The sequence below is a fragment of the Schistocerca piceifrons genome, chromosome 2 (assembly GCF_021461385.2).
Source record: "Schistocerca piceifrons isolate TAMUIC-IGC-003096 chromosome 2, iqSchPice1.1, whole genome shotgun sequence".
Classification (NCBI taxonomy): domain Eukaryota; kingdom Metazoa; phylum Arthropoda; class Insecta; order Orthoptera; family Acrididae; genus Schistocerca; species Schistocerca piceifrons.
In genome coordinates, this window is record NC_060139.1 from 1098147782 (window position 1) to 1098167545 (window position 19764).

Consider the following 19764-nt stretch of genomic DNA (forward strand, 5'->3'; position numbering starts at 1 on the left):
GATGGCAGTTATAACTCTTTGAGGGGCAGGTAAACACCACTAAAATTACCATAGTGGGGTAAGATAAATTATTTGCAACTTTCAAATTTCTTTTACTTGTAACACATTTTTTTTATATTGTTTCGACATGTTTTATACATTGAGTTTGTAAAAATTCACTTAAACAACAACAAAATATTAACATTAAATGTGGTCACTACAGGTAGCCACAACCCCATTACCGTATACAAATTCGATATTTGGTGGTTGAAGTTTGAAATAACTAGTTTTTAATTTTCGTGGTATCTCTTGAAACAGTTGTTGCCTGCTCTCAGACACAAAGGTACTTTGCACACTGAACACATCCACACTGTTTGCACTGGATTTTTCTTTGAACTACAAACTGCGCATCTTCTAGATGACGATTGAATTTGTTGATGTTTACTGCTTTCGTGAGGAATACTTTCGTCTACGTATGGTTTGTGTGATTTGATCTGAGTTGTTATACTACTTTGGGATACAGAAATTAGCTGTCACTGAAACTATTTTTGAAGCCAACAAGATTTTGTACACCTCTTGGTGGAAGTCTTTATTGGAGAACTGCTCCATTTCGATTTCTTTGTGCGAACGCGTTTGTCACACTGCAGTCTAAAAAGTGAAAAAACAATGTCATCCACCATTTCTTGCTTTTTCTGTCAATAGCATAGTCTGACTTTAGTCGATCAAAATTATCCACATAGTTCATACTGGAATTGTAGTCTTTCAATACAATTGGACAAGTGATATTGGTTATTATTCCATCTTTCATTTTTCGAGTTACTGTGGACACGTCTGATGGTGAACGACATGTTGAAATCAAGTTGACTGCCCTGTTATCTTTCCATCTATAGATTACTATGCCATCATTGCGTATTTTGTAATCGAATTCCCCTTTTTCCAGTTCCTTTTCCTCCTTGAGTTTTGGCATGTTTTTCCTTCTGGGATTTATTGTTCCACAAGCGTACACACCATTGGATTTTACGTCCTTGAACAGATCATATGATGTAAAATAATTGTCCATGAAAATAATATGATTCTTTCCATGAAGACCACTGGTTAAATTTAGAACCACTTTCGATCCTAGCCCCACTACTGGAGAATGTGAAGCTTTTCCTGTTTAAACATAAAATTTAAGGTTGTATGACGACTGATCACACACATAACATCCACACTTTGTACCCTCTTTTTATAGTTTTGTCCCTCATATATTTTTTGAGAGATGATCTGCCTTTGAATTTAACCATTGCTTCATCAATAGCAAGTTTTTGATGTGGTTTATAGCAAGCCTGGAATTTCCTGTTCAAATGGTCTAGAAATGGACGTACTTTGTACATTTTATTATAATTCTGACTGTTTCTGTTGGGAGCGACCGAATTATCATTGAGGTGCAAGTTACTCAGTTGCCAACTAAACCGTTTTACTGGCAATAGCTTTGATATGTAACTTTCACCAAGATCTGGATCAGTGCTCCAGTAATCTCTGTAGCTAGGCTTTTTAGTGATACCCATATAAAGATTTATTCCAATAAAAGTCTTAATTTCAACTCCGTTGGTGGGCACAACAGTTTTGCCTTTCTGTGTAGCATACAGATTAGTTTGGAACACTATGTGATTTATTAGTGTTTCATAGAAAAATTCACAAAACAAGTCGATTGGCATTAAGTCCACTTTGTTCTTTATTTCTGCGATCACACCACCTTCTCCAATAAATAATGGCGCTTGGTCAACATTTGTTTCTTGGCTCCAGTTTACCATGACTGTTGATGGAACAGTAAATGGTAAAATATTATTTTCACTGATGTCATCAATTTCACTGTCATCCCGAGAATCACTACTGCTCGACAGACGACTGCACACAGGAGTGGAACTTGCACAGCTTGTCGTGAGTATGGGGTCATTTCCATCATTGCCATCACTGTCAAGACTGCTGTCAGCAGAAGGTATTTCTTCAAATAAAATTCGGTAACATTTGTCCTCAGTTATTCCTTTTCGGCTAGACATATTCGATGCAGACGAAGAAAATATACTGGCTGGAGCAGAAGGACGGTGGTTAGCAGCACTAACCACACAGAAATTTGTCTGTAAAACATGGAAAATTCTATTTCAATTTAAAGTTACATTACACGTAAACTTATATATGTTCACCATGTAAATATAAGCAATTACTTACCAAAAATAGTCATATAAAGAAGAACTACAGAGAATACTGCACGCCGCTTCCAAGAACAGTGCTAAAAATGAAGAAGTATCAACTATTGTTCTGAATACGCAGAAAAAATTCGCGCAGAAGACCTGCATTGCCATCTAGCGGCATTTTAAGCAACAATTAGGTGGTTGGCAGAGAGACTACTGGCCCCTGACCGGTGAAGGGAGAAAATATTATGTGGTTAGCCACAGTGACCACTGCCCATTAAAACCGTCTACGTATGTGGTTAATTACAGTTTTGCCTGCCCTTCAAAGAGATAAGAGTCAAGGGGCATGAAAGGGATGCAGTGGTTGGGAAGGGAGTGAGACAGGGTTGTAGCCTATCCCCGATGTTATTCAATCTGTATATTGAGCAAGCAGTAAAGGAAACAAAAGAAAAATTCAGACTAGGAATTAAAATCGATGGAGAAGAAATAAGAACTTGAGGTTTTCCGATGACATTGTAATTCTGTCAGAGACAGCAAAGGACCTGGAAGAGCACCTGAATGGAATGGACAATGTCTTGAAAGGAGGATATAAGATGAACATCAACAAAACCAAAATAAGGATAATGGAATGTAGTCGAATGAAATCTGGTGATACTGAGGGTATTAGATTAGGAAATGAGACTCTTAAAGTAGTAAATGAGTTTTGCTATTTGGGGATGGTCAAAGTAGAGAGGATATAAAATGTAGTCTGGCAATGGCAAGGAAAACGTCTCTGAAGAAGAGAAATTTGTTAACATGAAGTATAGGTTTAAGTGTCAGGAAGTCGTTTCTGAAATTATTTATATGCAGTGTGGCCATGTATGGAAGTGAAACATGGACAATAAATAGTTTGGACAAGAAGAGAATAGAAGCTTTCGAAATGTGGTGCCACAGAAGAATGCTGAAGATTAAATGGATAGATCACATAACTAATGAGGAGGTATTGAATAGAATTAGGGAGAAGAGAAATTTGTGGCACACCTTGACTAGAAGAAGGGATCAGTTGGTAGGACATGTTCTAAGGCATCAAGGGATCATCGACTTAGTATTGGAGGGCAGCGTGGAGGGTAAAAATTGTAGAGGGAGACCAAGAGATGAATACACTAAGCAGATTTAGAAGGTTGTAGGTTGCAGTAGGTACTAGGAATAAAGAAACTAGGTACTGGGAATAAAGAAAGTTGCACAGGATAGAGTAGCATGGAGAGCTGCATGAAACCAGTCTCTGGACTGAAGACCACAACAACATTAGTGGTTTATCGATAAACTACATTACATCACAACAGCAACTCAGTGAATATTTTGTTACATCCAAAGTGGCAATATGGCTGATTTAATATGAGATTTGTTAATTTATCTCCCATGTGTACTGTACAGTATTGCAGTGGTAGTGGTGGAACAAGTAGTTAATCAAGTCAAAATTGTGCCTATTGATTGTTTAATTATGTAAAGGCCAAGATTTCATCCGACCATATGTCGTACAGTAAAGTGGAGATTTTTCACAAATAATTAATTAATAATAAGTGCCAAACATAAATAAAATAAAATAAGTACAACTTAGAAGAAAAGAAACATTGAAATTAATAGATGTTAAAATAATAATAACCACATACACGCATTCTGTAGAGCTAGTCACCAAACTGGAAAAAGGAATATACATTAGTAGGACTTGTAAACTAAAAGGAATCTATGCCTTTGTTCCTTTTCTTTCATATTCTAATGAACGTTTGCATTTTGGTTGAAAATGGTTGGAATTATCAGAAAAAAGGGCTGATGTTTATTTGTTGTGTAAAGCAGCATGAAAAGATTTAAAAGTCGTCGTTAGTGATTTAAATTAAAGAAAGTAACTTTCAAGATGACTTTCATCTCAGTAGGAAGGATACAGCATGATATGAGATGTTACACATAATTTTTAGGGGAAAATGATGGGTTAGAGTCTTCTTCCTTGTAAACAATGAAGAATGATTTTAGTATTTAATAAATGTTTTTATTAGTAGTTAAGTTTTGGACAGCATATTGTCAGAGAAAAGGTTTATTATTATGTGCAGGTAATGCAAGGTGTATGGGTGCAGCATATATGCATGACAAGATGATGAGTTTAGCGGGTACACCTACTATGGGCTGCTCGTTCTTAGATGTCGCTGCTCGGAGGTGTGTCATGGCCGTGGGTGGATAACGCTCACAATAACAATAGTGACATCGTAGGAAAAGATAGAGGAAGAACGAAAGAAGTTTTAAAAACTGTCGTTCTAACTTACATTGTCAATCATTTTGTTTGTCAAAATGTTATCTTGTTGAGCATGATATTTACGTACACATAGTTGTGATATGATTGTTTACACAATGTGTAAAGGAGCTTAAACATATTGGTGTTGAAACAAGAAATATTGTCTGTCAATATGTAAAACTAAGAAGTATTCCAGCTCTTTTCATCTCTAGCCCTGAAGACGCTGCAAAGGAGAAGAAGTCCGCTAGCAAGAAAAGAAGCATGGTTATCTGAATTTTACTGACTGGTCTGGATAGTAATAAGCTTTACGAAACAAGCAACCATGGAGAAAATATTAAACAGTGAGATAGAGTAAAACCAAAATTGAATACATTAGACTCTGAGCACAAAAATAGGTCATCATTGTGTGGCTAATAATGACATAAGGTAGAATAATGTATGAAGGAGAAAGAAGAAAGAATGCCAATTTTCATAAAAATGAAAAACAGAGGAATTACACAATTGGAAAAAGGTTGAGTAAAACACAGAGCAAGAGAGAAAAATTTGTTAAGGCACATTTATTTTTGAGAGTAGATGAATATGATTTTGGAATATACAAATAATAGACAAGAATGTAATGTTCCATTCCTTGCAATAAGTGTGATAATGACTTTAGAAATATGTGCATAAGAAAAACAGTAAATCACTACAGCACACTTTTTGATTTTCAAACACATGTTGCTGTTGTTGTGGTCATCAGTTCAAAGACTGGTTGACATGCTGCTCTATCCTGTGTAAGCCTCTTCATCTCCGAGTAACTACTGCACGCTACATCCTTTTGAATCTGATTAGTGTATTCGTCTCTTGGTCTCCCTCTACAATTTTTATCCTCCACGCTGCCCTTCAATACTAAATTGGTGATCCCTTGATGCCTGAGAATGTGTCCTAGCAACCAATGCCTTCTTCTAGTCAAGTTGTGCCAAAATTCCTCTTCTCCCAATTCTATTCAGTACCTCCTCATTAATTACATGATCTACACGTCTAATCTTCAACATTCTTCCATCACACAACACTTCAAAAGCTTCTATTCTCTTCTTGTCTAAACTGTTTATTGTCTATGTTTCACTTCCATACATGGCTACACTCCATAGAAATACTTTCAGAAAGAGCTTCCTGACAGTTAAATCTATACTTTATGTTAACAAATTTCTCTTTTTCCGAAACACTTTTTTCCCCCATTGCCCGTCTACATTTTATATCTTCTCTACTTTGACCATCATCACTTATTTTACTGACAAAATTGCAAAATTCATTTGCTACTTTAAGTCTCTCATTTCCTAATCTGATTCTGTCACCATCACCTGATTTGATTTGGCTACATCCATTATCTTTGTTTTGCTTTTGTTGATGTTCATCTTATACCCCTTATACCCTCCTTTCAAGACACTTTCTATTCCATTCCACTGCTCTTCCAAGTCCTTTGCTGTCTCTGACAGAATTACAATTTCATCAGCGAACCTCAAAGATTTTATTTTTTCTCTCTTAATTTTAATTCCAACTCTAAATTTTTCTTTTGTTTTCTCTACTGCTTTCTCAGTTTAATAACATTGGGGATAGGCTACAACCCTGTATCACTCACTTCTCAACCATTGCTTCCCTTTCATGTGCTCAACACCCATAACTGCCATCTGGCTTTTGTACAAGTTATAAATAGCCTTTCACTCCCTGTGTTTTACCCCTGCCGCCTTCAAAATTTGGAATAGAGTATTCCAGTCATCATTGTCAAAAGCTTTCTCTACGTCTTAATGCAAATGAAGAAAGTAAATTTTCTAACAAATAGGTTTTCTAAAATCATTTGAGAAAGATTGCAGAGCATGCATTCTGTCATTGCCCAATGACCGAAAGGTGGCAAATAGCCTTCCCTTCTGAAGAGAAAAATGAACTAGCCCAGTGCTTTGATTGAAAATTGGTCACTGCGCATCGGCAACCATACCCTGCATGGACTCTGACCCTGGAACTGAAGGTCTTTGTGAATGATGCATGCCTTGTTTATTATGTGCAAGTTACTTTTTCCTTCAGTAGCTACTGCCTTGTGCAGCAGATCAAAAATACATGTTTTGCTTCTGCTGGGCTAAAAATAATCTTGTTGTGACATGTTTGCCTTCTACATTTATTAGTGCTATAAGTATAATTTTTGTATATATTACTTGTATGCCTTTCACAATTTGTCTCTAATAGCATTGCATATCAGTTATCAAATGTAACCTCAGATCTGCTCTATTTATATTTATGTAAAAGTTGAAATATATTGTTCTGGACAGAAATGAGAAATGAAGAAACATATCTTAAACCAGTGTATGAAGAAGAGGATCGTGTGCAACAGATTCTTTCAAAAGCTCTCTCAAGTTTTGATAAAAATTCTGTTGGTCCACAGAAGTATCTTGTTACATATGACCCATACATGCATCTTTTAAATGGGGAAGCCAGTGAGGAGTTAGCAGATTTTTTTAAATCTGATCCATTTCCTACACTCAAGGTAAACTACAGTGAGTCCTGTATTTTCTTTCATCTTTTTTTAGAGAAATAAGTGAAGTTATCCTATGGCCTACTTAATATTAACATTTTTAACAGCAGACACCAAAGAATGTGAATCATGAAGCTTTTCTCATAGAGTGTCACTTTAGCAAATAACTTTTTCCTTTCTTAATTCTCCAACTGTCTGAACTTGTTCTTCCTTTTCAATAAAACAGAGGAGTTAGTTGTAGTATTTTGATCAATCAAATCTCATTATCAGCAGGACTGAAGGGATCAGTGGTAGAAAGTGCAAACTCCCATTTTAGTAAAGATTAGTCTGATTATGGTAACTGTTGTGTTTTCGAATGCACTAAATTTTGGTACCATGTTTTTCATATGTACCACTAGAAAGAGCTGTCTGTCGTATAATTTCTTTTCTCTTATTGTATTTACATTCTTGTCTTCAAATTTAACCAAACATACAACATGCAACAACTCCAAATTTGCTCTTTTAGGTTAGCATTTTCTTCCACTGATATCTTCAATTCTGCAGTTTTGAATGAGTTCATAATCAGGTGTGAATCTGTGGACATTTTAGGAAAGGTTACTGGTGTTGTATTACACCATAGTGCAATATTTCAAATAGCTGACACTTGTTTCCAGTAACTTATAAAAATAACTTGCAGGAACCTAACTAGCAGCCTGTCTTGATTATGTTATCTTCCAGGGTGTAAATTGTGTGTTGTCCATTTCTTGAATACATTTTTATGGATCTTTTGTTAAGACTGTGTTGTTCTTAGCACACATTATTCCTGAATTTTTTGAGGAGTGGTGTGTTAATGAGAAAGGCGGACTTCTTTTTAATAGTGTCGTATTGGTGTGCTTTACATTCAGGACAAATTATTTGGGAACAATACTTGACTGTTCAAACTGTGGCATAAAATGTAATTTTGCAAGGTCAAAATTAATTAGAAACTACTAACAAGCAACTCAGTATATTATAATAGTTTATTGTATTGTTACAGGATTTTACTAAAAAAATTGAGAATTATGAAAAAATTAGAGAGAGTTCTATTTTTCTTCGGAGAAATGTTTTGCTCCATCTGATATTACTGGACTGTAATAAGATCAATGACACATTATATAAACAAGTTGATGACTTAAGAAGTTTTATTGTGGATTATCATGTAAATAAAAATAGGACTCACAATAAAGGGTAAGTATCATCCATCATTACATGTGCAAGCTGATAATTCACAAAGTTCTATTGTGAATTATAATGTAAAGAAAAATTAGGACTCACAGTAAAGGGTAAGTATCATGCATCATTACATATGTTTTACAATATGTACAAAGTAATTCAGGAGGGCTTTCACAAACTAAGGAGGGATGAAAGAAGAAGACCTTTTTTGTCATACAGTATGTTTCTAATAGTTTATTGTTTCAGAGTTAAGCATTATTATGGAAATATATTTGTTCTGAATGATGTATTTATCTACGAGATGCAAGTAGCATGCTCCAAATCCATTTATGATATTGAATTGGAAGGTCAGTTCTGCAATAGAGAGAGCAGGCTGTGTTGTATAGAGAGCACAATCGTGGAGCTTGATGATCACAGATCTCTTTCTGTGTGTCTAGGTTAAACAGGGAGAGGCATGCAAAGACCATAATTTTTACCCCAGAAAACAATCATTTTTGTCAATATTCACTGCTTCTGAACAAGTTCACCACATGCCAGAAATGATTAAGAGCTTCTGGCATTTACCCCTACATTAATCTATTGAATGGACTAAGGCCCAGAATACTTTTTGTATTCAGTAGCCAAAGATACTTGAAGAATGAATTGAAATTTATTTCATTACTGTGTTACATATGGTACAATTTCTCTTCATTGTTGTACTGCTCATTAGATGTTTCACAGTTTTTAACTGTTGAATACTGTCTGTAGTATATGTTGCATCATTAAGTAGACAGTTGATAACAAGAGAATGAATCTTAAAAACATAATGCTATTTATTTATCAATCTTTTTAAGAATCAATATAAACATTTCATTTTCAAAGTTCCATCACCTTCAGAATAAATGTTTCAGCAACAAGTCATAAATTTTAGCGTTATGAACGTTATAGGGAAATAAAAGTCAAGTTTCAGAAATTTATTAAAAACTGTTAAACATGTTATTTTGTGTAAATTTCAGGTCTTTGTCATCTGTGTCTCAAAATATCAATGTCTAGTTTGCCTCTTGTATTGTGACGGTGTGCTGTATGTTCTGTCTGGTGACATGAAGTAATGACAATAGATGTATCGTTTTATGTGAGTACCTTCAGTTCGATAAGGAGTGGACAGAAGGGTTTTTTAAATTGTCATTACACAGGTAATGAATTCAAATGTCAGTGTGCTATGTGGCAAGTTCTTGGGATTGCAGTGTAGAAACGCTAGCAGCAGTGTCTTTCTAAAGGTGCAAGCCATACCTAGAGAGATATTCTGAAGGCACATTCAAATGTGGATCATTGAAGTGGAAGAAAACCACTGGAGAGGGATCATCATGGCTGCCTGAACACGTGTAGGGTTATAGATTTTAATAGATGAACTGAAAGAACAGTACTGCTTATACAATGTTTAAAGTTCAAATTACAGTAGTAAACATTGTCGAACAGTGTGTCTCATGTCACTGAAAATTGAAAACATTGCTTATGCTTCTCCATTTTGAGAACTCTTGTGTAGTTGATGCAAGTTACATGCAGTCACCAATTGCCATTGAAACACACTGTGGTTGCATGTGATCATTTCACAGCACACATACCATATGAACGAGACAGATTATTATTGAACGTTTAGCGACGTTGTGGAGACAATGTCATTGTGTTGCAAATTGAATGCTACATTTTCTATTAAGTTTGCTTTAGGATCCATTTTGCTCTTTGTTCTGATTACTATTATTACCCCAAGAATTTCACCAATATAACAGGGCTGTCTGCGTATCAATATGCTGTAGGAGATATTTGGCTGGAAAAGAACAGAGTATCAAAAATGGTTCAAATGGCTCTGAGCACTATGGGACTCAACTGCTGTGGTCATCAGTCCCCTAGAACTTAGAACTACTTAAACCTAACTAACCTAAGGACATCACACACATCCAAGCCCGAGGCAGGATTCGAACCTGCGACCGTAGCAGTCGCACGGTTCCGGACTGCGTGCCTAGAACCGCGAGACCACCGCGGCCGGCAACAGAGTATCCTCAGATACTCATTAGTGCTGTGAGTCTCCACTGTTCTCTTGCAGAGCAGGCTAATATGTCCTCCAAATGTAATTTGAAATCAAGATGAAAGCTTAACAGCTTTACTGATTTATTGTTTACACCTAAAAGAATATCATAATTAGTTTGTGTTTTCATTTGCTTTATCTGAATTACAGAGTAATCAGTTACTGGTGTAACAGCCTAGACCACAGCTAGTGCTTGATGCCACGGACAGAGTGCTGAGTCTCAAGCATTGACCATTGCCAGATGACGACTTGCCCGATCTGAAGTTTCCAGATTGAACTTCCGCTGGTTGACAGATGAGACACTGACTACCATTGAGAAAGTTTCTGTGGTTCGACTCACTACTGTAAGGCGATACCCAGACCTCTGTCACCGGTTAGCATTCAAGTGCTTCTGCGTGACACTGAAATACGGCTTATTCCATTACAGTCAGTGTTGGACACAGGTATTTAAACTCCCACGACTAGCACGTCATCAGTCCAGACAGCAGGGCAGTGTTGCTGCACCCAGTCCATGTCAGACACAGCCTCGAACTTCATATCATAACTGCGATGCAGTGCCGCAGCCCTCACTCGAAGGTTGACCTCCTCGGGTGGCACTACATGCCGACATGCCACTAGGACATTGCCGGGTATGACACGAGTCACCTTTGCCACCTCGTAGACAGCTCACGATGGGGTCTGTGACTGTCTCTGCCAGCTTAGAGCCTGGCGGGTCAGCGACACAGATTTCAGCACATCGCCACCCAAGTGACGTGCATATGTCACAGGCCGGTCTGTAGGCCAGTTTTTCCTGTCACACTGGGAGGAAATATTACAAGACGATGCCAAGCCACATGAGAAATGAGGGTACACAAACGATGATTGTCCATGTTGAGTGGAGTATTAAAGAACTGTTTTGTTTCTCTCCAACCACTTGCTACACTGCTCGCACCTGTCCGCCCCCAGTAGCTGAGTGGTCAGCGTGACATAATGTCAGTCCTAAGGGCCCGGATTAGATTCCTGGAGATTTTCTCCACTCAGGGACTGGGTGTTGTGTTGTCCTAATCATCATCATTTCATCCCCATCGATGCTCGAGTCACCGAAGTGGCGTCAGATGGAAAGACTTGCACCTGGTGAATGGTCAACCCAGTGGGAGGCCGTAGTCACACGACATTTACTGCTCGCACTTGTCTCCCTCTCACTGTCGTATGAACCCAAGCTGCCCCAGGTGGAATTTGAGCAGATGTCGAAAAGCACAGAGACGGCTCCCACCTTCACACTACTGACCCACTACACGAGGAAACTGATGCAGTTGTATGGTTGCGTGGTATGTACTGTGCACAGAGTCATTTAGTTAAAAGAATGTGATTGGCTCAAAATAGTGACTGCACAATATATTCAAATATCTCTATATTTGCTAACTTGGAAACCTGGAAAAAATTTAGCTGGACTACCATCTTTCATAACATCGGAAGTTACCATATTTTTCTTGCTTGAACAAGAACTTAAAATTCTGAGTATATTCCTAACTTAACAAAAAGAATTAATAAAGTGAAATTCTTCTTTTACAAATTTAATGCCGTATGTTGGGTATGTATCCTAGGTGGAGAGTTTTGGTTTTCATTCATATCTTGCTGTCTCATACAGATAATCATCACTGCAGATCACAAGAGCATATGAAATGTCTGTGTCTATAGGTATGAGAGACGTACAAAATCAATGTAAAGGCAGGAGACATAATTGTCTTTGCCCCAGATAACTTGACGAGTTAGTCTACGTACGTACCCAACAAACCTGAGACATTAGCTTTTGGCATAGTTCAGGGAATTGGTAGAAGCAATTTATCCCCCACTCCAAAATGTGTGTGCGTGCACGCACGCACGCACGCACACACACACACACACACACACACACACACACACACACACACACACAACTTTAATTTGCTACAAAACTGAAAACTATACTGGTTGAGAAAAACTGAGATGACTGCTTGAAAGCAGAAACAAGTATTGTAGGGAGTAGGTCACATTTGTACTCTCTCTCTCTCTCTCTCTCTCTCTTTCTCTCTCTCTCTCTCTCTCTCTCTCTCTCTCTCTCTCTCTCTCTCTCTCTCTCTCTCTCTCTCTCTCTGTGTGTGTGTGTGTGTGTGTGTGTGTGTGTGTGTGTGTGATATGCCCATAGGCTGCAGCTTAAGCTGTGTGACCAAAGACGACACTGCCTGGAGCTGTGAATAAACGGTCACCAACTCAGTTCCCATCTGAACACAGCAACCACAGTTCCTATCCATACTAAAGGTGATGAAAATATACTCTAGACAGCTAATAGACATTGAACTGTGCCTGACAAATAAACATGCCCAAAATTAACATGTTTCAACTAAAGAGCACAGAGGAAATTTAAAATAAGTTGCTTCTTATAAGAAGCTGTGTCAGACTCAGAAAATAATGCCATCCTCTGATGTGCTGCAATCACGATTGCCAGCACTTGGCTCAGGATGCGGGTGTTAATCATTGAAGGAAGTCTGACAGCACCGCAGTATGTCACCTTGTCATCTTGCACCATCACGTGTTACCTCTCATGTGACAGTATTGTGTTGTCACGTAGTGAGCTGACTTACAGCAGGAGAGAATACGACTTCGAGACACACTTCCCAGCCAAATCAGTGTGTGCATCCAAGCTAGAGGGGATGTTAAGTGATCACATACTGCCAGATTCTTTTCTATCTATGGACAATCTGATGATGAATGCTGGCAAGTCACACTGAAATGGTTTTGTGATGGGTGCCACAAGAAGTTAGAAGAAGACAACTTGAGAATCTCAGGATATTAACTTCTATACATACTGTTTGAGAAGGCACAAGAGTAACACACTGTACCACGATACCACTGTTGAAGAGACGCATTTTCCACCTGTGATACACTCGGCGATTGATGAGGAGTGGCAATAATTTGTTGTCTGTGAAGTCACCAGTGTGGCCTGAGTGTACTTTTACTCCAGTCACAGTGATGTGTGGAAGTAGTTCTCAGTAGACTTCATAAGTGGCACTCGTCCCAGTTGGCAAGTGGACTATTCCTCCAGCAAGAGGAGACACGTGATGCATGTGGTCTATGCCATATTTTAGTTAAGTGTATTGTGTTTATTGAAGAGTTCACTCCTGTAGTAAGCTGCAGAATGCCTTGACTGGATGAGTGAATTTTAAACATTTGTGTGGTGTCAGTAAGGCATCAGTTTTGTTCTGTATGACAGTGGGTGAGTGATATGGCAATAGGTAATTCTGGTAGAATGGGAAAAAAAATAGGAGTGAAGGTAATATCTCAATAAAGACAAAAGGTGATGAGAGATGTCAACAGGCATGCAAACAAGATGGCGAAGGAAGACTATGAAAACCACACACACACACACACACACACACACACACACACACACACCTGCACACCTAAATTATCTACATTCAACCAAAGTAACTGTATTATGTTTTTAAATCGGAATCATTTTATCTCATGACAATCACTGATCTTCTAACAACTTCAAAGGAAAAACTTTGTAGTTCATCCACCCAACAAGAAATTTGTATAGGCACTAAGAAGTTCAAAATTGAGTACCATAAACTCAAACCAATTTCTATCTCATGCACTGTAGACAACCTCAAAGTGAAAGTCACAATAAAAAGATGTGTTGAATACATCAGCAATTGTTACACACAGTGATACTTAGCCAGTAGCTTGGCAGCTGTTTGGAGGGGGAAAGAGAAAAAATAGAAAATCTTTTTCCATGTAATTGCATTTGTGTTTTGGAATGCATTTGTTGTGACCAATACAAATTAAGGGAAAAAGAATCAGCTTTAATTCTCTATGATTACAATACATCGTTGTTGTTACTGTGATCTTCAGTCCAGAGACTGGTTTGATGCAGCTCTCCATGCTACTCTATCCTGTGCAACTTTCCTCATCTCCCAGTACCTACTGCAACCTACATCCTTCTGAATCTGTTTAGTGTATTCATCTCTTGGTCTCCCTCTACAATTTTTACCCTCCACACTGCTCTCCGATACTAAATGGGTGATCCCTTGATGCCTCAGAATATGTCCTACCAAGCTATCCCTTCTCCTAGTCAAGTTGTGCAAAAAAATTGTCTTCTCCCTGATTCTACTCAATACCTCCTTATTAGTTATGTGATCTACCCATCTAATATTCAGCATTCTTCTGTGGCACCACATTTCGAAAGCTTCAATTCTCTTCTTGTCCAAACTATTTATTGTCCACGTTTCACTTCCATACATTGCCACACTCCATACAAATAATTTCAGAAACGACTTCCTGACACTTAAATCTGTACTCGATGTTAACAAATTTCTCTTCTTCAGAAATGCTTTCTTTGCCGTTGCCAGTTTACATTTTATATCCTCTCTACTTCGACCATCATCAGTTATTTTGCTCCCCAAATAGCGAAACTCATTTACTACGTTAAGCATCTCATTTCCTAATCTAATACCCTCAGCATCACCCGATTTAATTAAATTAAATTCCATTATCTTCATTTTGCTTTTGTTGATGTTCATCTTATATCCTCCTTTCACGACACTGTCCATTCCGTTCAGCTGCTCTTCCAGGTCCTTTGCTGTCTCTGACAGAATTACAATGTCATCGGAAAACCTTAAAGTTTTTATTTCTTCTCCATGGATTTTAATTCCTACTCCGAATTTTTCTTTTGTTTCCTTTACTCCTTTCTCAATGTACAGATTGAATAACATCAGGGAAAGGCTAAAATGCTGTCTCAGTCCCTTCCCAACCACTGCATCCCTTTCATGCCCCTCGACTCTTGTAATTGCCATCTGGTTTCTGTACAAATTGTAAATAGTCTTTTGCTCCCTATATTTTACCCCTGCCACCTTCAGAATTTGAAAGAGAGTATCCCAGTCAACATTGTCAAAAGCTTTCTCTAAGTCTACAATTGCTAGAAGCGTAAGTTTGCCTTTCCATAATCTATTTTCTAAGATAAGTCGTAGGGTCAGTATTGCCTCACGTGCTCCAACATTTCTATGGAATCCAAATTGATCTCCCTGAAGTCGGCTTCTACCCGTTTTTCCATTCATCTGTAAAGAATTAGTGTTAGTATTTTGCAGCTGTGGATTATTAAACTGCTAGTTCAGTAATTTCACATCTGTCAACACATGCTTTCTTTAGGATTGGAATTATTCTATTCTTCTTTAAGTCTGAGGGTATTTCGCATGTCTCATACATCTTGCTCACCAGATGGTAGAGTTTTGTCAGGGCTGGCTCTCCATAGTTTTGTCAGGGCTGGCTCTTCCAGTGCTATCAGTAGTTCTAATGGAATGTTGTCCACTGCCGGGGCCTTGTTGTAGCTTAGGTCTTTCAGTGCTCTGTCAAACTCTTCACACAGTATCATATCTCCCATTTCATCTTATCTACATCCTCTACCATTTCCATAATATTGTCCTCAAGTACAACACTCTTCTACAGACCCTCTATATACTCCTTCCACCTTTCTGCTTTCTCTTCTTGGCTTAGAACTGGGTTTCCATCTGAGCTCTTGATATTCATACAAGTGTTTCCCTCTTCTCCAAAAGTCTCATTAATTTTCCTGTAGGCATTATCTATCTTCCCCTAGTGTGATATGCCTCTACATCCTTACATTTGTCCTCTAGCCATCCCTGCTTAGCCATTTTGCACTTCCTGTCGATCTCATTTTTGTGATGTTTGTATTCCTTTTTGTCTGCTTCATTTATTCCATTTTTATATGTTCTCCTTTCATCAATTAAATTCAGTATATTTTCTGTTACCCAAGGATTTCTACCAGCCCTCATCTTTTTACCTACTTGACCCTCTGCCGCCTTCACTATTTCACCCCTCAAAGCTACCCATTCTTCTTCTACTGTATTTCTTTCCCCCATTCTTGTCAATCGTTCCCTAATGCTCTCCCTGACATGTTCTACAACCTCTGGCTCTTTCAGTTTATCCAGGTCCCATCTCCTTAAATTTCTACCTTTTTGGAATTTCTTGTGTTTTAATCTGCAGTTCATAACCAATATATTGTGGTCTGAGTCCACATCTGCCCCTGGAACTGTCTTACAATTTAAAACCTGGTTCCTAAATCTCTGTCTTACTATTATATAATCTATCTGAAACCTTTGAGTATTTCCATGCCTCTTCCATGTATACAACTTTCTTTTATCGTTCTTGAACCAAGTGTTTGCTATGATTAAGTTATGCTCTGTGCAAAATTCTACCAGACGGCTTTCTCTTTCATTTCTTAACCCCAGTCCATATTCACCTACTACGTTTCCTTCTCTTCCTTTTCCTACTATCGAATTCCAGTCACCCATGACTATTAAATTTTCATCTCCCTTCACTATCTGAATAATTTCTTTTATCTCATCATACATTTCACAGGAATAATTTAACCCAAGAGGACGCCATCATCATATAACCATACAGTAAAGCTGCATGCCCTTGGGAAAAATTACGGCTGTAGTTTCCCCTTGCTTTCAGCCGTTCGCATTACCAGCACAGCAAGATTGTTTTGGTTAGTGTTACAAGGCCATATCAGTCAATCATTCAGACTGTTGCCCCTGCAACTATTGAAAAGGCTGCCCCTCATCAGGAATCACACGTTTCTCTGGCCTCTCAACATATACCCCTCCATTGTGGTTGCACCTACGGTACGGCTATCTGTATCACTGAGGCATGCTAGCCTCCCCACCATCGGCAAGGGCCATGGTTCATGGGGGGTGGGGGACAATAAATCAAATAATTTAATTTAATTCCAAGTTAGTTGGTTATTTGTCTTGAAGTAAAAACTGCAGTCAACTGACGTGATTCTAGTACTTAACTTCAAATCTGTGGAAGAGGTATTAAAAAAGTAATCTTGTATCAAATTTTAATTAGTTTCTGTGCACAGGTGTATTTGATATATTTGTTTAGATAAGTCAAAATTCTCTTTTGGAAGCTTTATTTGATATGAATTCTACTTCAAATGCAATAACAATTCCATTTTCCTATTTGTCAGCTAACCCTTGAATCTGTAAACATAAAATGTCATCATGTGGAATCTTTTGTGATCTGTCTACATCATTCCACTGTGCAGATGACAAAATTCTGCTTATGAACGCTGGGCACAATGGCTTATGTGATAAAATATGGATGTGGCTTGTATCATATCTAGATGACAGAAAGCAGAAGACAGTATTGAATAATTCTGCAATGGCACCTACCTGCTCTGATTGGGGCACAGTGAAATGTGGAGTACCACAAGGTTCTGTGCTTAGTCCCTTACTTTTCCTAATCTTTATCAGCGAACTGCCATGGTGCATGACACTAAAAGCACACTTCACTTATTTGCAGATGACACAACCATTATGATAGAGAACGCAACCACTTACTTCAAATGGTCTGTCCCTCAATGTTAACAAGACTCATTTCATTCAGTTTCAGACAGAAACAAAAAACAGGAAATTATTGAAATGAAATGAAAGTGTGGTGACAATCCATGTGATGATGACGATGAAATCCCATACTCCTTGACAGAGTGTAGGAGACAATGTGGGAGACCTGCACTGCCATACTAGGCGAGGTCCTAGCAGAGGTGGTTCATCGTTGCCTTCCTCCAACCGTAAAGGGTGTGAATGATGATGATGATGATGATGAAGATGACACAACAACACCCAGTCCTCTCGAGGCAGGTGAAAATCCCTGACCCCGGCGGGAATCGAACCCGGGACCGCATGCTTGGGAAGCGAGAATGCTACCGCGAGGCCACTAGCTGCGGAATCGACCCATCTAAAAGACTGAATTCGGCAGCATTTGCCATTCACTCAGTTTCATCTGTTTGTGACTTGGAAACAATCAAAGCTGCATACTTTCGATATTTCCATTCACTCATATTCCCATGACATACGGCATCGTGTTCTGGGGCACGAGCAAAGAGAGTCTTCATTACACCAAAGAGAATAATCGTAATTATGGGTACAGTGCATACTAGATGCTCTTGTGGAAATTTATTCAAACAGATGGGGATCCTCACCATGGCATGCCAATACAGTCTGTTACTAATGTGCTTTGTGAACTAATCATACAGTTTACAAAACAGCGAATATTGTGATCGAGATGCAAGAAGTAAACAGGATCTTCAGAAAGATATAAAAAATCTCCACATGGTACAGAAAGGAGTACATTATTCAAGCATAAAACTATGTAATAAACTTCCAGTTCATGTTAAATCTGTGACTTGGAATATGACTAAATTCAAAAAACATCTGAAACTTAATCTTTTGATCAGCTCTTTCAGTTCTTTACATGGATGTTCCTCCTCATTATTTATTTATACTACCCATCTAATTTTCAACATACTTGTGCAGCACCTCATTTCAAGAGCTACTATTGTCATGTTTTCAGAACTCATTATTGTCTATCTTTCACCTCCATACAAGCACACACTTCGTACACATACCTACAAAGAAGACTTCCTCAGAGTTAAATTTATAATAGATGTTAACAAATTCTTCTTTTACATCTACATCTACATGGATACTCTGCAAATCACATTTAAGTGTCTGGCAGAGGGTTCATCAAACCACCTTCGCAATCCTCTATTATTACAATCTCGTATAGTGCGTGGAAAGAACAAGCACCAGTATCTTTCCGTATGAGCTATGACTTCCCTTATTTTATCTTGGTGACTACTTCTCTCTATGCAGGTCAGTGTCAACAAATTTCCACATTCAGAGGAGAAAGTTAGTGATTGGAATTTCGTGAGAAGATTCCGTCACAACGAAAAACGCCTTTCTGTTTGTGATGTTCAGCCCAAATCCTTTATCATTTCAGTGACACTCTCTCCCATATTTCATGATAATACAAAACGTGTTGCCCTTCTTTCAACTTTTCTGATGTACTCTGTCAGTCCTATCTGGTAAGGATCCCACACCGCACCGCAGTATTCCAAAAGAGGATGGGCAAGCATAGTGTAGGCAGTCTCTTCAGTAGATCTGTTACATTTTTGAAGTGTCCTGCCAATAAAACACAGTCTTTGGTTAGCCTTCCCCACAACATTTTCTGTGTGTTTCTTTCAATTTAAGGTGATGGTAATTGTAATTCCTAGGTATTTAGTTGAATTTACGGCCTTTATATTTGACTGATTTATCGTGCAACCGAAGTTTAACGAGTTCCTTTTAGCACTCATGTGGATGACCTCACACTTTTCATTATTTGGTGCCAACTGCCAATTTTCACACCATCCAGATATCTTCTCTTAATTGTTTTGCAATTTGTTTTGGTCTTCTGGTGACTTTATTAGTCGATAAACGACAGTGTCATCTGCAAACAACCTATGACAGCTGCTCAGATTGTCTCCCAAATCGTTTATATAGATAAAGAACAGCAAAGGGCCTATAACACTGCCTTGGGGAATGCCAGAAATCACTTCTGTTTTACTTGATGACTTTCTGTCAACTACTGTGAACTGTGACCTCTCTGATAGGAAGTCACAAATCCAGTCACATAACTGAGATGAAATTCCATAAGCATGCAATTTTACTATAAACTGCTTGTGTGGTACAGTGTCAAAAGCCTTCTGGAAATCCACAAATACGGAATTGAT

At 38.2% G+C, this 19764-nt stretch overlaps 1 protein-coding gene across 1 annotated transcript in view; it reads left to right on the forward strand.

Annotated features, from left to right (window-relative positions):
- LOC124776158 (dynein axonemal heavy chain 3) overlaps window positions 1–19764 on the forward strand; it is a 1197897-nt gene that overhangs the window by 85806 nt on the left and 1092327 nt on the right. Inside the window, exons 9-10 of the mRNA XM_047250998.1 lie at window positions 6714–6928; window positions 7932–8122. Coding sequence (XP_047106954.1) covers window positions 6714–6928; window positions 7932–8122 — 406 coding nt within the window. The remainder of the gene's footprint in view (window positions 1–6713; window positions 6929–7931; window positions 8123–19764) is intronic.